This window comes from Cyrtonyx montezumae, unplaced genomic scaffold (genome assembly GCF_038088225.1).
Source record: "Cyrtonyx montezumae isolate F1298 unplaced genomic scaffold, pur_monq_1.0 scaffold_42, whole genome shotgun sequence".
Lineage (NCBI taxonomy): Eukaryota > Metazoa > Chordata > Aves > Galliformes > Odontophoridae > Cyrtonyx > Cyrtonyx montezumae.
In genome coordinates this window covers 151,979-176,651 of record NW_027072048.1, presented here as the reverse complement: position 1 = coordinate 176,651, position 24,673 = coordinate 151,979, and the positions used below count along the sequence as shown (strand labels likewise).

The window sequence follows — 24,673 nt, the reverse complement described above, 5'->3', positions numbered from 1 at the left end:
ACGGGAGGCAATAAAATGACGGCACAGTGTCGGCACAGAGTTCGCCTCTGCTTTCGGCGCCGAGGGCGGGGTGGGCGGCGTGCGGCGCCCCCTGCCGGAGGGGAGGTGCGCGGCGTGCGCGGCCCCGCGGGCGGCGTGATGACGTCAGCGTACGTGAGGCGGTGATGCGGCGCGCACGGTTCGTGACGGGGGCGGAGCCGGGCCTGGCGGCAGTGGCGGCAGGTGAGTGCGTGAGCGGCCCGGCCCGGCCCGGCGCTCCTCCTCCCCCGCCCTCCCGCTCCGGTCCCGGCCCCGCTCTCCGTCCCGTCGCGGCCGGCGGAGGAGGTGGAGGTGCGGGGCCGGGCCCGAGCCGCCCGCGGACCGTTAACCGGCTCCCGCGTCGGGGAACGCGGCCTCCTCCGTGGTGCGGGCCGCGCCGAAGCGCCCCCACGCGTGGTGTGAGCGGTACGGCCCCCGCCCCTCCCCACCGGCAGCCGCTGCCAGCGCGCACAAAGGTCGCCGCCGGTCCCGGCCTCGCTCGGATTCGCTGCGCCCGTGGGCGGTGTCCCGGAGGCTGTGACAACGCCTCAAGGAGCGCTCCCGGCCACGCCGCTCTCGGGTGGCCGCGTTGGGAGGAGGGGCGCAGCTTTCGTCCCCGAGCGCGGAGCCCGACACGAGGTCGGGGGCTGCCGGACCGTGGCTGCTGCGGTCGGACTGAGTCGGGCACCGCACGTGGCTGCTGGCGCGTGGGACCAGGGGACAGCGGTGACTCAGAGCAGGAGCGTGGGACTGAGCCGAGGCCGGTCCGACGGTGACAGCTCTGAGAGATGGACAGTCACTTGTGTGGCTGCAGAGCTGCTCAGAGAGTATTTTATTAGAGGCGTTTTTGTTCCTTTGAAGCAGTAATGCGGCGTTGCCAGCTGCTGCATGTACACACAGGGGAGCAAAAGGGTATTCCCACCTTCCCATGCTTTGCTGAGTTCAAGCACTGTTCCATCCCACCCTTAGGCTGACACCGTGCCCTCTGGCAGCAGGCAGAGATAGTACCCGGAGGGAGTTCTCCCCTGAGCAGATGCTCCAACCAGTGTTGGCCTGGAGCAGACCTGTTCTGCCGGGTCATCCCCTGGGTTTGCTGCGGTGCTGTGTGTTGACCTTTGACTGCGCCCCTCTTGCGGCGAGTTCCACCGTGGCTAATCATCAGCAGTAATTCTCCCCTTGGGCTAACTTCCTGTCATGCATTGTTTGTAAAGCTGCCCTGTGTAAGCAGTAGGTGAGCCACGCCCCAGGAACCTGAGTACAGGGGTAGAGGAAGTGATTCCTTCCCAGGAATCCAGTACATAGCTGGCTCCCTGAGCTTGGATTCCTCTGAAATGAGAGGTGGTGAGGGCAGTGTCATTCACAAGGGTTTTCTGCAACTTCATTGGCTACCTTCCTGTACTTGAGACCTGTTTGGAGACACTCTCAACATCCTGTGCTCCAGAGTGGCTCTGGTCACAGCCAGTTCAGTCTGAGGCTTAGGAGGAAGGCACAGGACGATGATGTGAGATGGAAGTTGGAGTACCAGTCTGTGTCTGAAGTGTCTCAGGAGCTGCCTGGAGTGATCTGTCCTCAGCCTGAGGACTGCCTTCTTGGTTTCAGTGCCCACTGTCTTTGGCCTCCTGCCACTGACGTCTCTGAGTTACGTGACTTGCCTGACTTTGGTTTCTCTTTCCTCCTCTAGGGCCGGTGGTATGTGAGTGCCTGGTCTACCAAGAAGCCAACGCACTGTCTGGAGAGCTTTCCAGGGACACAGGTTTCATTTGAGTCCGTTACGACCTTTCAGTGTGAGTGGATGCCAGGGACCTCTGGAATTAAGCTTGTTACAGGCGTCATGTGAGGATCTGAGCCAGTACCTGTGTCCTTCTGGAAGGAACAATAATAGCTCGGCATATAGTAGGCTCCTGCAAGTGCCAACTCCCTCAATTTCCTCCAATGCAGGCTCAGAGATGGACTCCATATTGTCCTCATGAAGAGACACTGCATACTCTCAGCAGCCTGAGAGGAATTCTACTGCCAGGGTCTTCAGAAGCTGCACCACAGCAGGATTTGCTCAGCAGCACCTTGGGAGAGCCTGTATTTGCACAGTCATTCCAGGACAGTGCCCACTGCAAACCCATGGAGGAACTTGTCTGCATGCTCCATCTTCTTTGAGCTCCTTAGTGTGCACTGTTTGAACTCGCTGGGACTCCTGGCAGTATTTGCTTGTTTTCCCAACCTCTCCCCAAATACTGTTCGTTCCCTCTCTCACAGAGCTCAAAAAGGATGTGAACTTTGGAATGGGGTCTGTGAGCAACAGCGGACTCAGTGCGTGTGTGAGGCTATTACTGGATAATAGGAGGACTGTTTAACTGCTGTGGGCAGCCTTTCTGCTTGGCTGCAGGGTCGCAGGGCACCAGCCTTGCTTGGGCCCTTCATCATGTTCCTCCTGCTCCCCTTTGACAGCCTAGTTGTCAATCTCTTGGGAATCTCCATAACCGTCCTCTTCACTCTACTCCTGGTTTTCATCATTGTGCCAGCAATTTTTGGAGTCTCCTTTGGCATCCGCAAGGTTTACATGAAAACATTATTGAAGATTTTTCAGGTAAGTCACATTTACAGAATTTTCTGAACTGGAGTGTTTACAGGGGTCTCATCGTGCATGTTAATGGTAGGGGGAGAAGGTTTTACACTTCTGTAGATCACAGCAGGCAGCAGGGATGGGAGTGTGGTTTGCTGGTAATGTGCTGGTGCCAGATGACCTGCTGGAGTCATCTCAGCCAAATGCGATTTATTGGAGTTCTATTCACAGGGTTTTTTTGTTTTTTTTTTTCTCTGTGGTTAAGCCACTAAGTGATCAAACAAAGTAGTAGGACAGCACAGCCCATAAGTATGCAAGTAGTACAGCAGTAACTGGGGATGTGCTGGGAGGAGGTGTGTGCTTGGCCCGGTTAACGTCCCAGACAAGGCGGAGTGCTGTCACAGTTTGATATGGAGGGAAGCCAAAAGGGGTGTAGGATGTGACAGAGAGGAGCTACAGTCAGTGGGCTGCTCATTTCCAGGATGTTTGGATGAAGCAGAAGCAGGCAGCAAGGTGGCACTTTATGTGCTGCAAGCCCTGGGCAGTCTGTGGCCAGAACACAGAGCTCCCAAGTCCCAAAGTGCTGCCTGCTTATCTGCTGAGCCCAGCAGCCACAGCTGGACCTGCAGCCTCTGAGGAGAGCAGCAGCGAGCGCTGCCCCTCTTGGCACAGAGAAGCCAAGTGGAATTTTCCAACCTGGGATCATGCTGTTCCCCTGGCTGCCTTCAGCAGACTTATTTCTGGGCCATCTTAGACAGCCCCTCTCTTTGAATCAAGTCTCCAGTGAGACCAGAATTTTTGCAAAGCTTCCATTAGATAAAATCCAAACCAACTGAGACCTGGCAGCCCAGGGAAAAGGAGGAAGAGTGCACTGTGCTTAGTAGGGAAGTTTCGGGCTATTAAATGTGATGTCTGAACTGCTACAGTATTCAGCACAGCTACTGCTGTTGGAGCAGAGCTGGTCTTCTCTGGGAGCATCTCTGTACTGGATGGCTGGAGAGGGCGGCCCTGCAGCTTGCAGTGTTCAGCGTTTTAAACTGAGTCCTCCGAGACTGTGGTGTGAGTGGGAAGACCCAGTGCTTTGTGATGTGCTTAATTAACACTGGTGTTTGAAGACCTGGCTTTCAATTTTGTGACTGAACTGGGAGAAAAAATTAATAAGAATTTTGGTTTATCTGAAATAGAACATTTTGTTTTACTGTAATTATTTTCCCTCTCTTGCATTCAGTGAAGGGACATTTAATCTCAGCACTTTTTGATGTTCAATTTTGCAACTATTTTTCCGAGAAAGCTTTGAAATCTATTTCAGGCTTTTATCAAAGAATCTCTGTGGTGGGAGAGAGGAGCACTTTAGAAGAATGGCTCACAGACTGATGTAAAGCTCAGTGGCTGGGTCTGGTCGTTCAGAATTGTATGAGGAGTATTATTCATGAGAAATATTTTGCAAGTTCCTGAGGCCAATATTGCGAACCTAGCCCAGGAATTAGCAGCTGAATCTGGCAACCTGGGGGTTATGGGGCGAGGGAGAGCTGCCCACTGTTTCCCACGTGGCAGGCTGGGTTTTCTGCCACCATGGTCTCTTGTGGGGCTGGCGAGGAATGTGCATTCTGTGCAGGCTGCCCCACTCCTGACTTTTCTGCCTTCTGGGATGTCAGTGTCTGGCCAATTTTCTGCAATCCTGCAGTTCCTTCTACTGGCTGAGGAAGCTGCCAGATGAGCTGGATGCTCCACCCACAATTAGCATTCCCACATCACTGCTTTCTCATCTAATGGTGTCATGGGTTGAGACTGGGAGCCCTGGAGTACCCAGCAGTTTCCAATTCTTCATGGATGACTGATGGAGCAGCTGAGGGTGTTTGTCTGAGGGTGCTTGTTGCTGCTGTTTTGGACTGACTATGAACTGAGAAGCAGTAGTAGCTGTTAGGTGAACTGAATAGGGAGGGATCCCATCTCCTCATGAGATTGGCCTGATGTGCTTAGCAGCTGCCTGAACACACAGTCCTTGCTTTGAGTTTGGAGGAGTCCAGTAGTGGGAAGTAGTGCTGGTCCCGTTGTCTGCTGGCTGAGCTACATCCCATTCCAGCCCAGCAGGAGGGCATGCAGGATGCAAGGTCCACCTGGAGGCTGTGCAGTGGCAGCCACACGCAATTGGGAGTAGCCTACTGGAGGCTGTAGAAAGTCTTGCTGTGACATGTCACCACTGAGTACCATTTCACCTTCTGGCACTCATTCTTCCCCTGGGGCTCTGCTGTGCAGAATGGCACACAAGTATGTGCACATTATGGCTTTCCTAAGTGCTGGTCACCTTCCCATCGTTTCTTTTGATCTATTATAGACAAATCTCTGCTGAGAAAACTTTCTTCCCAGCCTGATGCCTGCTTCCACTTCATGCATGTTCATCACTCATGCTGTTCTGTATGGAAGCATCCTGCTTTCATCTCATTTGGTCCCCTTAAGCACGGTCTTCTCTGGAAACCAGCTGTAAATCTGGAATAATATCAAGTGGAGCTACAGGCTTTGACAGTCTTGTTTGCTTTGTGTGTCTCTTGCAGTGGGCAACTCTGAGAATAGAGCGTGGTGCCAAGGAGAAGAACCATCCATTATACAAGCCCTATGTCAATGGTAAGATCCTGCCCTGCCTGGGTACATTTGAAGTTCAAGTTATGTATGGTAAATGTCGTGTCTCTGAGAGCTGAAGTGTGATGGGATGCCCTCTCCACATAGATGGGTTGGCAGTAGCTATGGAAGGGTCCAGTGCATGAGGCATCCAGGGCATGTTTCATGTCTAGGTAATTGGGAGGGCTGGAGGAAGGAAGGGAGCCTTGTGGAGAGCAGGTCAGTAGGAGCTCCCTGGCCCTCATCTGTCTTTCATCAGGCAGGTCATACTTTGCTCAGAGCTGCCTGTGGGTTGTTGTAGGTATCATCGCCAAGGAGCCAACATCACTGGAAGAGGAGATCAAGGAGATCCGTCGGAGTGGCAGTGGCAAAGCCCTGGAGACCCCTGAGTTTGAGCTCTCAGATATCTTCTATTTCTGCCGCAAAGGCATTGAGACCATCATGGACGATGAAGTGACCAAGAGGTTTTCGGCTGAAGAGCTGGAGTCCTGGAACCTGCTCAGCAGGACCAACTACAACTTCCACTACATCAGTCTGCGCCTCACTGTACTCTGGGGACTGGGTGTTCTCATCCGCTACTGCTTCCTTCTGCCCCTCAGGTGGGTGCTGCTGCAGAAACCTGCCTGTGGCCTGCTGGTGCAGCTGGTCCCCCAGCTCACAGGGGGAGCTGGGCGAGGCAGGTTATGTGATGAGCAGAGCCTCTGGCCTGGATTTGCTAACACGTAGCTTCCCTCTTTCTGCAGAATAGCGCTGGCGTTCACTGGCATCAGCTTGTTGGTGACTGGTACTACAGTGGTGGGATATTTGCCAAATGGAAGGTGAGTTGGGGTTTGAAAGAAGAGATGGGGCAGCTCCTGTGCTGTTTGAGATCTGATAATTCGGAAGTTTTCCTGCAAGCCCCGTGTCTTCTGCATGCTGCAGATGGGGCAGGTGGTCCTGTCATCTTGTAGCCTGTCAGGAATGAATATTCTACTACTTTAAATAAAAGGCCTAGATGTGAACATTAAGGCGGTGGCAGAGCCCTCAGCCCAGGTCTCTGAAAGGAGTAAAAACAGAGAAGAGCAAAGGCAAAAGATTGGTTCTCATGAGATATGAGTCAGTAAGCAACCAGCAAAACCCAGCAGGAGATGTGTTTATGAGGGCGCGATGTGAAGTCTCAGTGGGATCTCGTGACCTCAGACAGCTGGGCTGAGTGGCCCTGTTCTGGGCAGCTGGGGCTGATGGTCTCTGTTCTGGGTGGCAGATGTAAAGAGTTCCTCAGCAAGCACGTTCACCTGATGTGTTACCGGATCTGCGTGCGTGCCCTCACAGCCATCATCACCTACCACGACCGGTAAGGCAGCAGTGTCTGTCCCCACTGTCTGTGTCATGCTGTGCCTCTTGCAGGCCTCACTCTTCATTCCTCTGCCCTCATCTGTGCCTTTGTTTTGCATTTAGAGAAAACAGACCCCGAAATGGAGGCATTTGCGTGGCCAATCATACATCCCCCATTGACGTGATCATCCTGGCCAGTGATGGCTACTATGCAATGGTAAGGTCTGTGCCCCAGCTCTGCCTGCTGTTGTGTTGCTTTCCAGCAGGCCTGATCTCCCCTGGGGCTTGCTGCATCTTTACATTCAGAGCCTGGAACTTTCCCTCTCAGCCTTACAAGCACTGAGGTAGAAATGTGAACCTCAGCTTAGTGGCGAAGCTGTAGGAGCTGCCTTGGCCTTCATATGTACCCAGCTCCTGTAACTTACGTTTTCTCACCCTGTTCAGGTGGGCCAAATCCACGGAGGGCTCATGGGTGTGATACAGAGAGCCATGGTGAAAGCTTGCCCCCACGTCTGGTTTGAACGTTCTGAGGTCAAAGACCGTCACCTCGTTGCCAAAAGGTGTGACAACTGTTAGCTGTAAATGGGGGGCTTTGGAGGCTGGGAAAGGGTTGGGAGCTGCTGTGTGGGTTGCCAGGGCAGCTCCCCTGATAATTGGTGACACTCTTCTGTTTAGGCTCACAGAGCACGTCCAGGACAAGAGCAAACTGCCTATTCTTATCTTTCCAGAAGGTGAGTTGTGGAGTTAGACCAAACAGGGACCTGGTGGAGGAGGGCACAGCGGCACAGCACCTTGTCTGTGTTGTTTCCTCACATAGCCAAGGGCTTTGAGGGCTTTCAGTGAGGCAGAAGGGACATGGGATCTTGGACATGGGACATGGGAGTTAAACGAGCCCAGTGTGGATGTCAGATATATGATGTCTCAGTGATGTTTCACATTTTGTGCACACATAGAGCAGGGTTTGGAGTGAGTGTCAGGGGCAGTCTCCAGATGCCTGTAGGTCTGTAGCTTAAGCGTTTGGACTGACTTGCAAAGATTGTGCTTGTCTTACAGGAACCTGCATCAACAACACATCTGTGATGATGTTCAAAAAGGGGAGCTTTGAAATTGGAGCCACGGTTTACCCTGTAGCAATCAAGGTATGAGAAGGCAAACATTTTTTTACAGCAGAAATATTTAAATGCTTACAAGGTCAGTCTTGGTAGCCCAGTCTTGGTACTTCTGAGTCACAACAGCCTGGTCCTCAGACCATGGCATGTGGGGACATTGGGGTTACTCCATGTGCACTGAGGCTGGCCTGTAGTTGGATTTGATGTAGAACTTGGAGCCTCAGGTCAGGTGCGCCCATTACCTTACTTAGATAAGCTCTCTTGCCTCCATAGTATGATCCACAGTTTGGAGATGCCTTTTGGAACAGCAGCAAGTATGGCATGGTCACCTACCTCCTTAGGATGATGACCAGCTGGGCCATTGTCTGCAGTGTATGGTACTTGCCTCCCATGACCAGACAGGTAAGTAAGACGAACCTGCCTGTCTGATCTGCTGCTTGTTTGGCCTTTTGTTCTGTCTGAACAGTGTCATTGTCCCACAGTGTGATGAGGATGCTGTTCAGTTTGCCAATCGAGTAAAGTCAGCTATTGCCAGGCAGGGAGGCCTCGTGGATCTGCTCTGGTGAGTCTTGCCAGACATTTTTCCTCCCATTTATAGTATTCTCTGTTCCTGGGTCCTGATATGTGTTTGTAGGCTGCAAAGCCAAGTCTGTATCTTATACTGGCAGGGTAGACCTCTGTAGAAATGGAGGTTCACGTCCAAAACAGCTCTTCTGTAGTCAAGACTAACATCTTGGCTTCTGCTGTGTGTTGGGCACCAAAATTTAATTCTGTGAATGGAGCTTGCTCTGGGATGCCTCGGTTCTTACTTGATGTTGCTCAGCAAAGCATTTGAAGCTTGAGAACCTCCCTTGTCAGGCATTAAGATCTTTGGAGCCTGAAAGGTGGATGGTGTTGGATGTGCTGAGCACTGTGCAGGACTATGTGTGTCCTTCTTGGGAGAGGATGGGGTGGAAGGGGCCGGCCCTGTTGCCACTCAGCCTGCAGTATGCCCTGTCAACCTAAGGGACCAGTGCACTCGTCAGGCTGACGTGGGAGCTCCAGCATGCTCAGAGCAGCCCCAGCTGTGGTGTCAGTGCGTTCCTTTAGCTCCTTGGTGAATGATTCTTTTTCTAGGGATGGAGGTCTAAAGAGAGAGAAGGTGAAAGATACATTCAAGGAGGAGCAACAGAAACTCTACAGCAAAATGATTGTAGGCAACCATGAAGACCGGAGCCGCTCCTGAGCCCTCTGCCTCCAGCGCTGTTACCTGGCCAGAGCCCTCTGCCTCCTATATGAGCCAGGTCTTGTCTGAAGCAGCTCCATTTCTTTGGACTTTGGCTACTCCAGGACTGTTTGGACTTACTCCTGCATCTCCTGGCTTTTCTTTCCTGGAGGCACTATTGCAGCCAAGAGTCTTCAGGCCCTGGGCAGCTATTGGCACAGATGCCTTCTTGTTACTGTTACAGTGAAGCCCCTTGCAGGGGCAATATTAAATGAAACACTTCTGGTGTCATATGCTTCCATATGTTGTTTACAGGCCCAGGGGGAGGGCTGGTGTGTTGATGTGCATGTGTGTCAGTCACAAGTCTCCCACGGCACAGAAACTGGTGAGCTTTGCTCAGATGAGCTGCCTTGACAACCAAGGGAATCTTATGAGTCTGTGCCTCTCATGGCTGCAGTACAAAACACGTAGGGCTGCTCTAGCCACTGGGCTCGCAAAGCTTTTCACTGCCTCAGGTCGTTCACACTGAGCTCCCCATTTGTTCCCTGCTCTGAGTGGCTCTGGAGAGCCTTGGGGTACCCAGGTTGTGCCATGCCCCCTTGGTGGCCCTGTGCTGAGCTGCAGTCGGGCACACTGCGCTGGGCTGTGGACATGAGCATCGCTGCTCAGATGGGGCAGGGTCTCCAGGCTTCCTTCACCTTTCCCCAGCCACTTTCCCTGAGCACTCCTCACACCCAGTGCTCTACTTTTCCAGTTCAGTGGGACAGGGCATTTCCTTCGGCTCTGCAGATAGATGGACGTGCAGGCAGGGGCTGTGCCAGGGGCAGGCATTGCCATGCTGGGTGCCCATAGCATCTCTGCAAGCAGCACTCAAACCTGGCTGCAGGTGCCCACTGCTGCTCTGTCACAGGTGCTGTGGTGACAGCAGCATCCTGTGGCTCCTGGCTACCTTAATCCTCCTCGCTGTGCTCGGGGCCATCCTCACAGTCCCGATCCTGCTGGGATGCTGCACAGCAGGCTGGGCAGGTGAGCAGGCACACATCCATCTTGCCTCAGCTCCCCCTCCCTGTGCTCCCAGTCAATATGTCTCTCTCCGATGGGAAAGTTAATAAATTTAGCTCTAGATTAAAAGTATTGATCATTTCATTTGTAAGCAATAAATAACTGGGGGGAGCGTGGGGCAGCCCTTGGGGTAGGGGCTGCCGGCCCCGGCAGCAGCAGCCATGCAGCCTGTTGGGGCCAGGGGCCCTCATATGCATTCTGCCCAGATGCTGGCATTGATTTGCTATTAGTCTCCCCACACCACCCAGTAGCACATCATTCCCGGAGCCGCTATTAATGGCCTTTTGATAAATAATCACTTGTAAGTCAATAAATTTTTATTAAACAGTGTGGTGCTTTGATTTATGAAAATCCGACGGGGTTTGTCTGGGAGAAAAGGGATGTGGAATTGAAGCGGAGCTGCTATCCATCTGCCTGCCAGCCCACCCTGCTCATGCCCACGCTCCAGAGCAGTGAGGAGCACGAGGAGGGCCGGGGCCGCGGTGCTGCCACTCACCACGGCCGGACTCCACGAGCCCTGTGCTCTTTGGCGCTGGCTGTAACTGTGCCATGGCAGCCTCCAGCTGTGCCACATGGTTGGCACCATCCGTCGGTGCCGGCTGCCGGGCTGCAGGACGAGAGGAGCTGGAGGTGGGATTAATCCTGCACTGCAGCCCCGTGAGCAGCTCCACAGCTCCGGTACAGCTGTGGGATGCTTAGGGCAGCCAGGCTGCGGCTGCGATTTGTCACTCCCCGGCTGCAGCCGGCCCTTTGCCACCTGCTTTATTTGTCTCCCAGCCCTGACGTGGCATCAGACAGGTGTTAAACTACTTAATCACTTTAAAATTGTTTTAATTTTCTGTTTTCTATTGATCTCCACAGCACCAATTAATCAGCTCACTGGACCAGGCAGTTAGTACATTAAAAATTGTCAGCCACGTCGAGCAGCTTAGAAAATGTCAAAAAAATATCCCAGCAGCAGCCTCACACTCTGGCCACGCGGAGAACGCTCCTGCACCGCAGTGCCCAGGGATGGTGCATGGCTCCACGGCCCTGCAGCAGAGCAGCATCAGCTCAGAGGGACCCAGGGGCTGTATGGTCAGGGGTAGCATTACACTTCCCATGCTTGTTGGGATAGTTCAGCCTTCACAAGCTCCCAGGATGTGCTTAAAAGCAGTCAGGGCTCCCTGTAGAGCTCAAAGTGTGGTGGAAATTAAGGACCTGGAGCTGACTGTGTGCCTTGGGACCAGGCAGGTGGGGTCCCAGAGTCACCCTGCAGCATTTTAATGACATAAGGGAGCGTAGGGGCTGCTGTGAAGCAGGATCTGCACTGCACAGGTGGGGACATAGACATCAGTGCTGCCTGCAGCAGCCACTGGGGCCCCAGCAGCACCTCCACTCCTGTGCTACGCTACCAACCGCTGCGCAATGGCCCAGCAGCACCTTATCATTGCCTATTGATTTCTCCCCATGGCACCACAGCACTGTTTGCTTGCACTTTGTTAGCTTCTGGTGGCCCCCAGCAGCAGCCCCTTGGCACTTCAGGCAGCAGGGACTGAAGGTGGTTGTCCTGTGCCATTGGCAAGCAGAGGCTGAGCCAGTGGGAAGCACTGGGGCTTGGCCCCAGGACTGCATGCAGCCTGTACTGAGCTGGGCGCAGCATGGGGGGGGGGGGGGGGGCCCTGCAGGTTGTCAGCAAACAAGCCAGGGCTATTGCTGCCGCATCAATCCTGCAGCCCCGACAGGTGAATGGGCTCTCACTCACACAGTTAAGATAAATGATATTTATTTGCTGCTAATAGGTTCCAACAAGAGGCCCTAACGAGTGACTTTTGGACAGAACTTCTTGCTGCCAGCGCACACGCAATCTGGGGAAACTCTGGGAAGGGCTCTGGAGGACCTAACTGTCCCACACATGGCCCCCCAGCCTCAGCCCCTTCTCAGCCCAGCTTCTGGGGGCACCTGGCATTGCAGACCCATGTAGTAAGCGCTGGGGTGGAGGCCTTTATTTCATCGCTGCTGTTCTCAGACTCTGAGCCCTGGGCAGGAGCTGCAGTGGGGGCACAGCAGTTCCCATCTCCAGGTGCTCAGCCGCTGTGTGTGCCCAGCCCCAGCACCGAGAAGGCCGCACGGTGCTTCCTCAGCAGCAGCCGGATCTTCTCATCATCCGAGTCAGGGTCCAGGGGCTTGTTGTACTCATCATCCTCGGTCTCAGAGGCTGCCCGCTCTCCACTGGAGCCCCCCGCCCGCTGGGAGGAGGAGGAGGGCTCCAGGGCACTCTTCTTCCTCCACTTGGTGCGTCGGTTCTGGAACCAAACCTGCATCCCCACGGGGCTGTTAGCAGTTGCCTGCCACATGCCCCACACACCGCACACCCTCCACTCACCTTCACCTGGGACTCGGTCATGCCGAGGGAATATGCCAGCCGTGCCCGTTCTGGCCCTGCCAGGTACTTGGTCTGCTCAAACGTCTTCTCCAGAGCGAAGATCTGATGCCCTGTGAAGGTCGGGCGCGTGTGCTTCTTCTTGTGCAGGCTGTCAGTCAGGTGTGCAGGGGCTTTGGGACAAGGGCAGTGGGTGAGCACTGGGCTCGTGGCTTTTGGCAGCCCAGTCCCCACTCCCCTCTATGCTGCCACTTCCCTCCAAAGTAAAACAATATCCTGGCTCCACAGCTTTGACTTCATCCCCATAGAGCTGTGTTGCCTCCAAGGCTGGGCTCTGCAACTCCTGCTTGGGATCAAAAACTATTTGCTGTGCTGAGAAGGGAAAAGGCATTAGGAGCAGCATGTGACTGTGCGGACACACAGCACTGGGAGCACCATGCCCATGCCCCCCACCTCTCTAAGTGCGCAATGGGAAGGAATTAAGACCTGCCTGACCCATCTGCTCCATGAGCATCTCCTGGAGAGTGGGACAGGGCTGCAGGCACCGAGCCCCAGCCCCCAGCCCTTGGATGCACTGTGGGTTCCCCACAAGTTCGTGGCTGTGCTCACCCAGCACAGATCTATCACGGCAGCAGTGTGCTCCACAATGCCCCTGCCAGCCACATGCCAGCCCAGGAACATCCTTGTCTCTGGTATGGGCCGGGGAAGGCTGTCAGGGGTTGGGAGTCTCTGTGAGTAGGGGTTCTGCCTGAGTTCCACAGCCGTGCCTCCCCATGGGGCTAAGCCAAGAGTAACCCTCCACTGCCGCACCACCCCTGCACTTGACCTGACCCCTCCGCATCCCAGCACATGCCCAGGTGTCAAACTGTGCCACGCTCAAAGCAATGGAGGAGACAGGGTCCCACCAGCTGCCCACCCGGTCCCAGCCCCTTACTTACGGCCACCGCACTGCCGGCTGCCCTGCCAGTCGGGTGCCTCTGCCCAGCAGCTCCGACCCCGCGGCACGTAATCGCTGCTGGCTTTGGGGAGGGCCCCCACCTGCGTCCCATAATAGACGCCTGGGGAGCTCAGTCCATTAAATCCACCTGCGTGGGGGTAGCTGGGCAGGAGGCTGCTGTTTGGCGTCGCTGTGGGCCGGCCGAGGATGTCAGAGATGCCGTGTGGCGTGCCGGCGGCCAGCTGGGCACCCAGCCCAGCGGGACCCAGCTTGTAGAAGGAGCTCTGTACCGAGTACTGGCAGACGGGTGCCTTGGCCTCAGGGAAGGGCCCCAGTGAAGGCCCGCTGAGCAGGAAGGTGCCTGGCAGGTTGGCGTCCATGGCTCCGGGACAGCCCTCAGAAGCTGGCACTCCGAGGGCATGATGGGCAGCCCATCCCCGTCAGCCCTGGGGCTACTGGCCCACAGCGTCCCCACCAGCGGGCACGTCGCCAGCGGGTCCCTGGAGCACTGGGACAGCCGCCCCTGGGGGCCAGGGCCCCGGCAGCAGGTGCCCCCGGCTGACCCCGCACCCGACGTGGCACCGGCACCGGGCGCTCAACTTGGGAAGAGGCAACATTTCTCTGATAAAGCCGAGGTCCATTAGAATACGGCGCTCCCATTGGCGGGCCAGCTGCAAAGGCTGGCGCCCATTGGCCGGATCTCCGCGGCCTCGATTCCCATTGGCTACGCTCACGGGCAGCCCGGGATTGGCTCTGCGCAGACAAATCGCGCTTTGACAGCCGGCGGCGAAGGGACCGCGCGGGGCCCGGGCTGCGGGGCGCCGCGCTTCAGCACCACGGCGGCTGGACAGCGCCGGGCGGACCGCGGGCGGGGGGGAGGGGGGAGAGCGGCATGGGGGGGGGGGTCGGGCAGTGACCCCCAGCCCTGCGTCCTTGTCCCTGTACTGACCAAGGAAGGCGGCCCGCCGGGATTCACTGCAGCGCCCGGGAGCGTTCGTCTTCCCCTTGCCCTTGGAAAAGCAGAGACGAGACGAGGTCTGTGTTAGTTTCTTTATTAATCCATAGTCCGATAGCTGGTGTACAGGGATATGATCTATACATCAGGGGCTAAGACAGGGAGATCCAAAAGGCTTGTTTCCATAACAATTAAAAAAAGGAAATAAATGTAATTTTTTAAAACTTCTAAAAAGCTTCTAGTGTGCAGACTGCAGCATTCTCTAGGCTCAGTGTTGGGTGCAGCCTCCCCTACCAGCCCTACGAGCAATCTGAGCGCAAAGCAGCGTCACTGCAGGTGCCGGGCACGGTTGCAGCACAGCACATTCCCTAAGGCGTATACTAGGCCAAAGCACAGGACCCACACACAACTCTACGGTGATGCTACAGGGTCAGCTGTCGCAGTGGGTCTAGGTAGGTTATTGTACACAGCAAAGGTAATGGATGGAGACTGTGCCTACTTCGAGGTGGGGTGAGGAAGGGTTGCTTTGCTCTCCATGGCTAAGCTGGGCCATTGGCTTTGCTGAATCCGGGCTTCTTACCCAGTCTCCAGCAGAGCCAGAGATATTCCTGGCATATGTGCACCCTCTGCGAGACAGGGCTGCCCTGCCTGAAGCTGGAGGTGGGCTTGTTCTGCATGCGGCCTCCAAGAACATCAGGCCCTGCTAAACAAGTCCACAACCACCTCCGGGGAAAGGGCAAGGGGATCTCCACACCATCATGCTACAAAGGCCAGGCCCCCACATTGGTTAGCTAAAGGACAGAACCAGGGACACAGGTCTACCACTGAGTGCATCCTGTCCTTCCAGGGTCAAGTTTTGTAGCAGATTCAACCTTCTGCACATCCCAGAGCTGCCTGGGCAGCCCTGACCACCACCATTCTCCTGCCAGAGCAGCTGCCCCACCGCTGCTCTTGCTTTCAGGGTGACTGCTTGCCCTGGTGGACGCAGAAGGGCTTTCACTTGGACAGAGTGCAGCCACTCAGGCAAGCAGCTCCCCTCAGTTCTGGGGTTGGTCCTGGGTGAGCCAAGATCTACAGGGCCAAGGGTCTGTGCTCAATTGAGCCCTCACAGGGAGGCCAGGAGGCCCTGCAAAGTAGGGCAGGGCTCCTGGATCCTGCCAGCTCCTGGCTCATCTCCTGAGCAGATATTGTGCTGAGTAGAGCTAGGCACAACCCAGTGTGTGGCACAAGCATCCCCTGCTCTTTCTCACTACCTCTCCTCCCTGGGCCCCAAGCACCTCAGTGCAGGCTGCCAGCCTCACCCCAGCTGAAGCCAGCACAAACTGGGGCTTGCACCACGGACCAGCCCATCTGGCTGCCCCCGTGGGCCTCTCTCTTCAGGCCAAGAAGGGGCCAGGATCATATGGAAGGGCACAGGACAAGGCAATCTGCTGCCCTTTCATACCTGTAGGCTCCCAGCTCCATTCACCAGAGCTGCTCACGTACTTCAATGGCTTTGCCCATCCTGCAGCCTGAAGAGGTATTTGGGAGTGGAGCTGTTAGTGCTTCGTACATACTGCTAGAGTGTCCCTAGGTGTTTGCATAGTATTTATTGGTTCATATACACAAGGCTGATTGCTGTACAGTTTACACTTTCAACATAAGCAACGAGCTCAGTGCTCGGCCCAGAGCCCTGCCCTGGCAGGAGATGTTGCACATGATGGGGAGAGGAAGGGCAGCCCTGTATCAGGCCATGCGCCCAGGGCAGCACTGCACCCACAGCTCTCCTCCCTCACACCCCCAGCTGCTGCCCTCCCCCTACCCCAGCACTCACTGAGAGGGATGAGAAGCGAGTCCAGCAGAGGCAGAATGGTGATGGGGGTAGAGCCCCTCTCCTCCTACAGGGAGCAGCCCCAGCCTCCCTCCTGCCACTGGAGCACGGCACAGGGATGTAGTGACACAGGCGGATGTGTGAGGGTGGATTCTCCTCCCCTCTCATTTTCTGCCAGTCCAGCCCTGGCTTCCCAGAGGAGCTGAAGGATGCCCCTTCTGCGTGCTGCTGTCTTTAGTCTCCTGGTGGCAGCAAGGCAGGGACAGGGTCTCTCTGTCTGTTGGAAGTACTGTAGCTCATGCGTCTTGCAGTCAGTCAGTCATGCGGATAGGACGGTAAGTATCTCGTACAGAATCATGCCATTAGCCTATAGAAACATGTACAGCCAGCCCTGCTTCCCTCCAATCTCTGCTTTCCTCTCCTCTCTTCTCAGGTTGGTGTGGAGATCAGTGGTTTGGTGTTGAGGTGAGATCCTGGAGAGACACAGAAAGAGACAGAGATGGGGTCACCAGGCACATGTAATCCCATCCTACACTTGTTCCACACGCACCCGCTCCGCCCAACCAGAAGATGAGTTTTACAGGAGGTGCCAGGGAGCATCGACAAGCACCCTGCCTGGAACCAGCAGCAATGGCACAGATGGTACTAGTGGTGCCACCTCAGATGCACAGAGCAGCAACAAGTAGGAGCTGAGCTGCACCGAAGTCAGTGCAGCACTGGAAGGAACTGGGAGGGATGCTGTACAGCCTGAGACAGACATATCCCATTGGAGGCCAGACCTGAGTCCCCACTTCAGTGAGGGTGTCTGACTGAACCTTGTTCTCACAGCAACATGGAAGACCCCACAAATTCTTAATACACTCCCTGAGCTGCTTTTGCATGCTGCAGAAAATAGCAAGAGCAAAGCAGCAGGAGGACTGCCTTGACTGAAGCTGACCCGGGGCCTCCCTAGGGACAGGTGCAGACAATATGTGTGGGGACACTGTCTGCATGAACACGTCTACAAACACAAGGGTCTTGATTGTCATATACCACAGATCTCCCATTAACAAAATGAAGAAACCAGAGGGAGAGAGAAGACAGACACCACCATGCACACACATCCCTGCTACCTTTATCCCAGGGGAACAAGGAGCTGTCACAAAAGGAAGAGCAAAGGTGGGGTTACCTCCAAAGAGGCCATCTGAGGGGGGTCAATGCTTCCCCCTTTTCAGACTGGCTCGTTTCACTATCTGAGCCCCCATCCTGCTCCCGGAGACTTCCAGTTTTGGGACACGCACTTGCACCTCCTCCTGAGGAAGCCACAGGGACAGAAGGCAGGACATCACCCAGGTGAACAGACAGACACAGAGAAAAGGACAGGAAAGGCTGAGTCAGTCGGCAGAAGACACCAAGCAAGAAGACTGGTGCAGGGGCAAGAGCAACCCCTGGCAGCCTTAGGAGGGAAACAGGTGAGAGCAGTGAGCAGGACAGAAGGAAGGACAGAGGATGGAGGAGCCCTGGAGCCCACCAAGTCCTGCAGAGGCAGTGCTGGCCCTGAGTAGGGGACTTGCAAGACGTGGCACCGTACCTTGGCCCCCAGACCGTCCGGCTGCAGGATGGAGTATGTGAAGTGATCAGCCTCTGTCTCCAGGTCTTGGGGATCCTGCAGGGAGCCCTCCAGGATCAGGTCCTCATGCTCCTGCCTGTCATCCTTGCCATCGGGGCCCAGATGACGCACCACCTTCCGGATGACCTGCGGAGACCCATGCAGCCTTCATCACTGCCAGCCCCGGCACCAGCCCACACAGGGGGACACGGCCAGCCCCAACACCATGCCTTCCTTCTTGCTGGTCTGGCCCTGAGCCCTGGAAGAATCTGGCTGGAGAAGTGCCATGATTGTAATTGGAGAAAGCAGAATGCAAGCGCCCTGCGCAGGGCCCTGGGTTGCAGAAAGGAGTGGGGTCATATGGAAAGAGAGAGGAAGAAGGCTGCGGGGAGCACCACAGTCCCAGACACTCACCTTCTTGGTGATTATATTGCCTTGTTCATCTGTAAACTGCTCCTCAGTCACATGTTCCCCAGGGAGGTGGAGGACCTCATTGCCCTGCAGGGACAGGAGGAACAGCATTTCAGAGGGCAGCAGAACTCTCCAGCGCACAGCCCAAGGCTCTAGCTCCCGCACAGCCCCAGCCCTGTCTCGCTCTCTGCTGTGCACACCCCGGCACTGCTCCCTGCCCATTACCTTCACAAGGACACGCCGGCGGACGACTCTGGTAGAGAGAGACTCCTCGTCGTCCGCCAGCCCCTGGCTCTCCCCGAGCTCCTTGTCCAGCTCGCGGTGCGCATGATTGAGCAGAAAGCGCACAGAGCCCCTGACGATGTACAGGACATTCTGGCAGCTGACCAGGAAGAAGGCCAGCAGCACCACGACAATCAGCAGCTGGACCAGGAAAGACCACATCCTGCCTCTGCAGGGTCGTGCGTGTGCCCCGCACCCCCACTCAGAGCCCAGCCATGCTGCCGGCGGTGGCGGGCAGAGCCCTGGGCACAGGAGCTGCCCGCAGATCCGCACGCGCCTGGTCTCTGCAAGCACTGCTGTAACCCTAGCTGCTGCAGATCAGCTGCCCGGGGCGGGAGAAGGGAGAAGGCAGGTGGGGTGTCCTTTGCACTCACAGCTCCTGTCAAAGTCATGGGATTGGGACTGCAACAGCACCACTTGTCCCCTGTCAGGCAGTGACAGGGACAGCCAGGACCCCCTTCCCCATCAGCCTGACAGGGCAGAGAGCAGTCCTCCGTCACAGGACAGATGGACCCACATGTGGCACAGAGCTGAGCCCTGCTATGCTGCAGCTGCAGCCATGCTGTGCCTGCTTGGGGGCACAAGCCTGCTCTCATCCCATCCCTGTCAGCTCCACATGGCCATGGAAGAATGCCCACTGCCCCTCCTGGCCCCCAGACCAGCTCTATTTCTGGCCCAGCAGGCTGTCAGGCCAGCGGCCAGGGCAGATACTCAATAAGGAAGCAAGCAGGGAGCCTGCCTGGGTTATAAATGGAGAGCAAGAGCTCAGATATTGAGTGTGGAGCATTCTATTCTGGGCCAAGAGGCCCCCCTGAGTCCAGGGCAGCAGATCAGCTGGGACTTCTTGACCTGGTGGTGGGCAAAGTGCTGCACCTGCTGCTGCTCTCAACCTCACCTGCCCAAAGCAGTAGCTGTCGGCTTCCTCTGGCCAGCTACCCGCGGGGTGCTGGGGCTGCCAGTCGCTGTCCTCTGTGGAGCTGACCCGCATCAGCTCCACGTCCGGCGCCAGGACCTGCTCTTGCTCCTGGCCCTGTGCCCCAGCAGCCACGATGTGTGCTGGGCCCAGCCGTCGGGTGACCCCCTCCTGCCAGGAGCCCGCTGTCAGGTCCTGTAGGCAGGAGATAAAGGAGCCTTCTGCATTCCAGTCCCTCAGCCTGGGCACCGGAGAGGGACAGGGAGAGAGAGACAGAGAGAGAGAGGCAGTCAGCTTTGCTGGAGTGCTGCACCCAGAGCACCAGCTGACAGCTGGGCACAGCTGCACCCCGCCAGGCACAGGGCTCCCGGCTCCTGGTGCTGCTGGTGCCTGGCACAAGCAGCATACAATGCAGACGCACAAAGGGCATGGACCTTCTCCCTGCCACGCTCTGCCCATCCCACACCCCAGTCTGCAGGCTTTCAGGCCATGCCTCAGAGCATTATCAGGCTCTCATGGGACCAGTGCTGCTGGGAAAATGGGAGGACGTAGCCCTGAGATGGCACTAGGAGGCACAACCCACATGCAGGGCCTGGCTGTCTGCAGGGACTTGCCCTGAGTGCTTTTCGAGGAGGCCCCAGAGCACCTCCAGGGGGTTTACAAGCACTCGGTGCCAGCCACTTGTCTGCGTAGGGTGCTAGGCTCCAGTACTGGAGGTTAGCAGGGAAGCAAGCAAGGCTGGGAAGTTACTGCAGCTGGCCCAGCACAAGGCAGTAGCTGGCAAAGCTTCCCTCCCAATGTCCCCTGTCACCTGAGATCACCATACCTATCTGCACTCCTCTCCACTGTGTGGCTCACAGTCGGCGATGCCGTGATCCTGGCTTGTACCTTCTGCTGAACTGAAACAAAAGAGACTTCACTCTCCTGGTTCTGCTCTCCAGTCCCCAGCTGGTGGTCCCTGGCTGGCATCTTCCCCTCTGGCCTCTGCCCCTCCTCCTGCTCTAGCAGTTCAATCAGCCCGTTCATGGCATCTGAGTCCACTGTGTCATCCTCAACTAGGTCCATAGAGCCCATGTGGTCTGGGCCGTGTGCATCTGTCGGAAGTTGCCCTGGGAAACGTCCTTCGCTTGTGGCATCCGAGTCCTCAGCCTTGCTGCACTCCAGGGAGGAGTCCTCAGCCGTCACCAGTGAAGGGGTGAGCCCTGAGGACCACACCTGCATGTCAGACATCTCCATCAGGGCGTCCTGCTCAGTGGCGGCCATGGGGATGGCGTCCATGATGGCCACCTCGTTCCAGTACTGGTCAGCACGCAGAGGGGATGGCAGCATATAATGCAGGGAGGCAGGGGAGAGCAGCTCGTCCTGTAGCGAAGCATAACCTACATGGGCAGACAGAGGCGACGTCTCCAGCAGCCATCTCACGCACACACAAGCACAGCGGGGTGAGAAGGGAAGCAGCCTCCAGGAGGTGCGTGCTCACAGCGGCTGCTGCCATCACACAGTCCCTCCTGTTCCTGCAAATGCCCCCGTGCCTCACTCTGAGGGCTGGGCAGCCCCCGTGGCTGTCCATTCCCCTGGTGAGGACAAGCCTGGGGCCAGGTGATGCTCCATACCCACTGCAGGACATGGTGCCCCCTCTTGCACCCTGCTCCACCAGCCCCCAGTCCCTGTCCACAGCCCCCAACCAGCATCTGAAGGTCAGCCTGGAGCTCAGGTAGCCAGGTGCTGCAAGGCATTGACTCTCAAAGCTGACCCACGAGCAAGGAAGGATGACCCTGACAAACGTCATGCAGCCCTGAGGCCCCTGCAGGATGCAGCCAGGACCCTATAACCCCACTGACGTCCCCAGGTCTATAAGCGATCATCGTGCCCTCATCACTGAGGGCCTCATGCACAGTTCAGGCACACCAGTAAGGACTACAGCCGAGCCAAGCAGTCTCAGGCATGCAGGCAGCTTTGCACCTTCTGTACTGAGCCAAGAGCTCCTTCTTCAGCCCTAGAGAATGAAAGAGAAATCCTGCTCCCCAGCAGCCAGGAATTGCCAGAAGCAGCTGGAGATAACTGCAGCCAGGAGCCCCCAGCCTCCCCAGCATAGGGGGAAAGCAGTGCAGGGCCAGCGAGGGAAGGAGCAAGGGAAGAGTATGACACAGCCAAGAAGAGATGGGCAGTCCTGGGTGACATGCAGCTGCTGGAACAGGACACTGCTCCCAGAGGGTTCAGCTGAGGTGGAAACAGTGGAGACAGGCAGAAGAGGAAGATGAGAGTAGAGGCCAGGATGAACTCAGAGATGACAAGAAGTGGCCCCCAGGAGCGCCCACATCTGGTGGCAGGAGGCGGCATGTTTCAGAGAACACAACACGGGCAGATACGAAAGGGGAAAGCGATGAGCCAGAGCTGCACATGTGGTGCCTCAATGCAGGGCAGCAACAGCCCCATCCCTGCCCGTGGCACTGGCTCTCCTGTGGGACACATGGCAGTGGCCCTGCACCCAGGCACAGCCATAGCCGGGCAAGTGGGTCTGTGAGCTGCAAGCCAGGGGCATCCTGGAAGCCCCAGTGCCTGTTCTCCGTGGAGAACAGGCTGTGGCTGCCTGCAGCACCTGGCACCCACCAAGCTCCTAGGGGCAGTGCACCTGACTTGGGACAAACCTCAGCCCCACCGTGTCTGCAGCAACTCTGCACCGAGCCCCTCCAGTATCCCCTGCGCAGGAGTGGGGCTCACCATTCATCTGGGAGGGTGAGAGTGAGTAGTCCCTGTCCGTGTAGCGCCAGCTGCCCTTCAGGCTGCGGCTCTGCCGGCCGGAGCCCTCCAGCGTGCTGACGATCTCACTGCGGTCAATGTTCCTCAGCGCCGTGTACAGGTTCTCGACTGCAGGGGAAGCCAGTGTCAGCAAGAGGCAGCAAGGGCTGGGGGTTGCGGCCATGCCCCAGCTGCCCTCCAGGCAGGTGTGCAGGAACTGGTGGCCTAAACCCCGTCAGGAAGCCCTGAGCACACGCACAGAGGCTGCACGCCCAGCCCAGCCATCCTCATCCTTGTAGTGGGAACCGCAGGTACTCACTCTTGACACCTTTGCCCTCACGGCTGACCCAGAGGTTGAGTAAGGCTATGCTCTGCTCCAGCAAGGAGTTTGGGTTCTCCACACGAATCCTGTTGATGTCATCCACCCCAAACTGCAGCTCACGTGCCAGCTCTAAGAAAGACAAGGCATCTCAGCATCATACTCATGGGCAGCTTCCCAGACAGCATAAAGCACATTCGCACAACCTTGCAGTATCTTTCCCAGTCTTCCTAAATGTTGAGCTTCAAAAGGTGCACTGAGCATCCTGCAGCTGTTGACTCACCTGCCCAGCTGAGGCCCAGCTGCTCTGCAATGTCGATCATCTTCTGGTCCGCCCTGTCAGTGCTGCTCAGAGAGCCTGGAGAAACAGAGGGGGTCACAGCTCCAGCTGTGGGATGGGATAGGAGCGAGGTGCCGGCAGCAGGGGCTCAGCACAGCCCTGCAGGCAGGACCAAAGGTTCCTTGGGAAGAGGAGGATGCCATGCACGCAAGTGCAGCAGGGTCAGCCCAGCCCTGCCCTTCCTCCTGGCCCAAGCACCCCTACCCTAAGCAAAGGAGGTGGGAGGCTCTAACAAACTCAGTAGGCTGCGTACCAAAACTGCTCTCACTTAGGATGCTATATCGCTCCCGCAGAGATAAAGGTGTCAGTGTCCTCCGCCGCTCCTCAGTGCCACTTCCCTGCAAAGTGAGGACAAACCAAGGGGTCACCAGCCAGAAGAGGGAGTAGTGGCTCTGCCCCGTCACCTGCACGGCCCCAGCACAGCGTGGCATGGCCGCTTTGAGGAAGGAGAGCTGACCTTGGTGCAGGGCGGAATGCTGATGTTGAGATGGCAGAGCACATGCTGCAAGTCCTCATACTTCATGGCCTTGCGCAGGAAAGAGAGGGAGCCACTGGCTTCCCGGCTGCTGTCCCGGACCTGCACACCAAGCACCCAGGTAGGGGGGTTGGAACAGGGCACAGGGCCCCTCCACAGCCCAACTCGGCACCTTCCATTACCTTGATGGGGATGGCAAGGCGGTTCTCCCGGAAGGACTGGAAGAGGAAGGTACGTGACTGTGTGGCCTTCTTGACTGGCACCAGGTTCCCTGAGAGCTCGACATGCAGAGGCATTCCCTCCACCACCTGTGGGGAGTGGAACACAGGCTAGGACCCTGCACAGAGCAGCTTCTTCCTTCTGCCCTCCAGGAACACTGCAGGAGACAAACCTCAATGTCCCTGCTGCGGGCCACCTCACTGAAGTTCTCGTGCTGCTCCAAAGTCTTGTCCACCTTGTCATCAGTCATGCAGTAGCAGCGCAGACGGCCTTCCCGTCCATCATTCATCTTCGCAAACACCACAAATTTGGCCATGTAGGGCACAGCTGTCAGTTCCTTGTACAGCATGGTGGCAAAGTGCACAGCCTCAGCAGTGCGCGGGCAGTCAGCCAGCCAGAACCTGCAGGAGGGCTGGGTCAGGGCACTGCACCAGGGGGAAACAGCACCACAGAGGGTACACAGGAACTCCTTGCCCCATCCAGGGCAAGGACCTTTCCCAGGAACAGGAATCCCATCCACCTACATGCTTGCCCATGACTCACCTGGCAGACACGTTAGTGGTAAAGTTAGCACACTCTTTTTCATAGACCAGTTTCGTGGTGCCTGTGATGTCTTCCCACTGAGCTTGTGCTGTCCCTCCTGCAGCAGAAAGCAGGGGTGAGCACACTGCTTTCCCATTGCAGTGGGTCTGCCCTCCCCACTGGACTGTGGAACCTGTCCTCGGCTCCCCAAACTGCATCCCACCTCAGCTCACCCCATTACCAGCCAGAGCCCACTCATGTAACATGGCCTCACCTATCACAGAGCAGAGCAGGCGCAGGCTGGTGGTGTCACCCTCACCACTGTCTCGGGGATTGTCCTTCCAGGATGGGGGCAGAGGGATGCGGAGGCCAATGGGGCGGTGGAACTTCCTGCGGCGTGGCTCCACCGTGACGATGGGGCTGAAGGTCGCCTGGTTCCCCAGCAGCTTGGTCACCAGCTCGTCAGGCACAGGCTGCGCCTGTAGGCAGCACAGGTGGGGTGATCAGGGCCAGCTCCCTGCAGTGTTGGGGTGCAGCTGGATAAGCTGCCTGTTCCTACCTGCTGGTCTCCAGGCTCTTCAGACTCACCTGCAGAGCCAACCTCACTTTCTTGGTGACAGCAGTGTCTGGGAAGGTGGCTTGCACCATGGGCACCAGTGTGCTTTTCAAGCACCCTCCCTCGGGGCCAATCATGTCACTGTCCTGGCAAATCCGGGACATGACCACGAAGTAGAGAGGAAAGTCAGTAGTGATAATGCGGCAGACCCTCTTCTTCTCCAGCTCCTCTTGGCTCTCCAGCTCTGCAAAAGCAGCACAGTCACCAGTGCTCCTCCACAAACCGAACCCGTGGCTCTCACCCACCACCTCCTCTGGCTGCACTGACTATGCCACCCTTGGTCACATCCCACTTCCTCCCAGCTC

General features: G+C 56.8%; 3 protein-coding genes across 10 annotated transcripts in view; 1 reads left to right on the top strand and 2 right to left on the bottom strand.

Moving 5' to 3' along the window:
* Positions 1 to 169: 169 nt before the first annotated feature.
* GPAT4 (glycerol-3-phosphate acyltransferase 4) lies at positions 170 to 9,109 on the top strand. The gene is made up of 13 exons (XM_065747171.1): positions 170 to 222; positions 1,700 to 2,599; positions 5,128 to 5,197; positions 5,493 to 5,790; positions 5,935 to 6,009; positions 6,435 to 6,524; positions 6,629 to 6,722; positions 6,950 to 7,065; positions 7,181 to 7,236; positions 7,559 to 7,644; positions 7,888 to 8,016; positions 8,097 to 8,176; positions 8,731 to 9,109. The coding sequence occupies exons 2-13, from the start codon at positions 2,435 to 2,437 to the stop codon at positions 8,837 to 8,839; spliced, it is 1,368 nt and encodes a 455-aa protein (XP_065603243.1). The 5' UTR covers positions 170 to 222; positions 1,700 to 2,434; the 3' UTR covers positions 8,840 to 9,109.
* A 2,526-nt stretch (positions 9,110 to 11,635) lies between these two features.
* On the bottom strand, positions 11,636 to 13,559 carry NKX6-3 (NK6 homeobox 3). The gene is made up of 3 exons (XM_065747173.1): positions 13,181 to 13,559; positions 12,246 to 12,415; positions 11,636 to 12,177 (listed from the first exon to the last, which is right to left on the bottom strand). The coding sequence occupies exons 1-3, from the start codon at positions 13,557 to 13,559 to the stop codon at positions 11,947 to 11,949; spliced, it is 780 nt and encodes a 259-aa protein (XP_065603245.1). The 3' UTR covers positions 11,636 to 11,946.
* Positions 13,560 to 14,215: 656 nt separating this feature from the next.
* The window catches only part of ANK1 (ankyrin 1), a 33,111-nt gene continuing 22,653 nt past the window's right edge, over positions 14,216 to 24,673 (bottom strand). For 4 of the 8 annotated variants that reach the window (XM_065747163.1, XM_065747165.1, XM_065747167.1 and 1 more), the window contains 16 exons: positions 24,341 to 24,552; positions 24,027 to 24,231; positions 23,774 to 23,870; positions 23,403 to 23,631; positions 23,194 to 23,319; positions 22,994 to 23,113; positions 22,790 to 22,874; positions 22,480 to 22,554; positions 22,197 to 22,328; positions 21,860 to 22,006; positions 19,965 to 20,517; positions 19,121 to 19,379; positions 17,947 to 18,030; positions 17,515 to 17,679; positions 17,113 to 17,236; positions 14,216 to 16,417 (listed from right to left, as the gene is read on the bottom strand). In XM_065747163.1, the coding sequence (XP_065603235.1) occupies positions 17,138 to 17,236; positions 17,515 to 17,679; positions 17,947 to 18,030; positions 19,121 to 19,379; positions 19,965 to 20,517; positions 21,860 to 22,006; positions 22,197 to 22,328; positions 22,480 to 22,554; positions 22,790 to 22,874; positions 22,994 to 23,113; positions 23,194 to 23,319; positions 23,403 to 23,631; positions 23,774 to 23,870; positions 24,027 to 24,231; positions 24,341 to 24,552 (2,588 nt within the window). In that variant the 3' untranslated portion in view covers positions 14,216 to 16,417; positions 17,113 to 17,137. The other 4 variants (XM_065747168.1, XM_065747166.1, XM_065747169.1 and 1 more) reach the window with 4 other exon arrangements.

Coding starts and splice junctions, on each gene's coding strand:
- NKX6-3 (XM_065747173.1), bottom strand. CDS start 13,559: ATGGACGCCAACCTGCCAGGCACCTTCCTGCTCAGCGGGCCTTCACTG. Junction 12,416..13,180: donor CAGCCGGCAGTGCGGTGGCC/GTAAGTAAGGGG, acceptor CTTGTCCCAAAG/CCCCTGCACACCTGACTGAC. Junction 12,178..12,245: donor TGACCGAGTCCCAGGTGAAG/GTGAGTGGAGGG, acceptor GTGGGGATGCAG/GTTTGGTTCCAGAACCGACG.
- GPAT4 (XM_065747171.1), top strand. CDS start 2,435: ATGTTCCTCCTGCTCCCCTTTGACAGCCTAGTTGTCAATCTCTTGGGA. Junction 6,010..6,434: donor GGATATTTGCCAAATGGAAG/GTGAGTTGGGGT, acceptor TCTGGGTGGCAG/ATGTAAAGAGTTCCTCAGCA. Junction 8,177..8,730: donor GGCCTCGTGGATCTGCTCTG/GTGAGTCTTGCC, acceptor TTCTTTTTCTAG/GGATGGAGGTCTAAAGAGAG.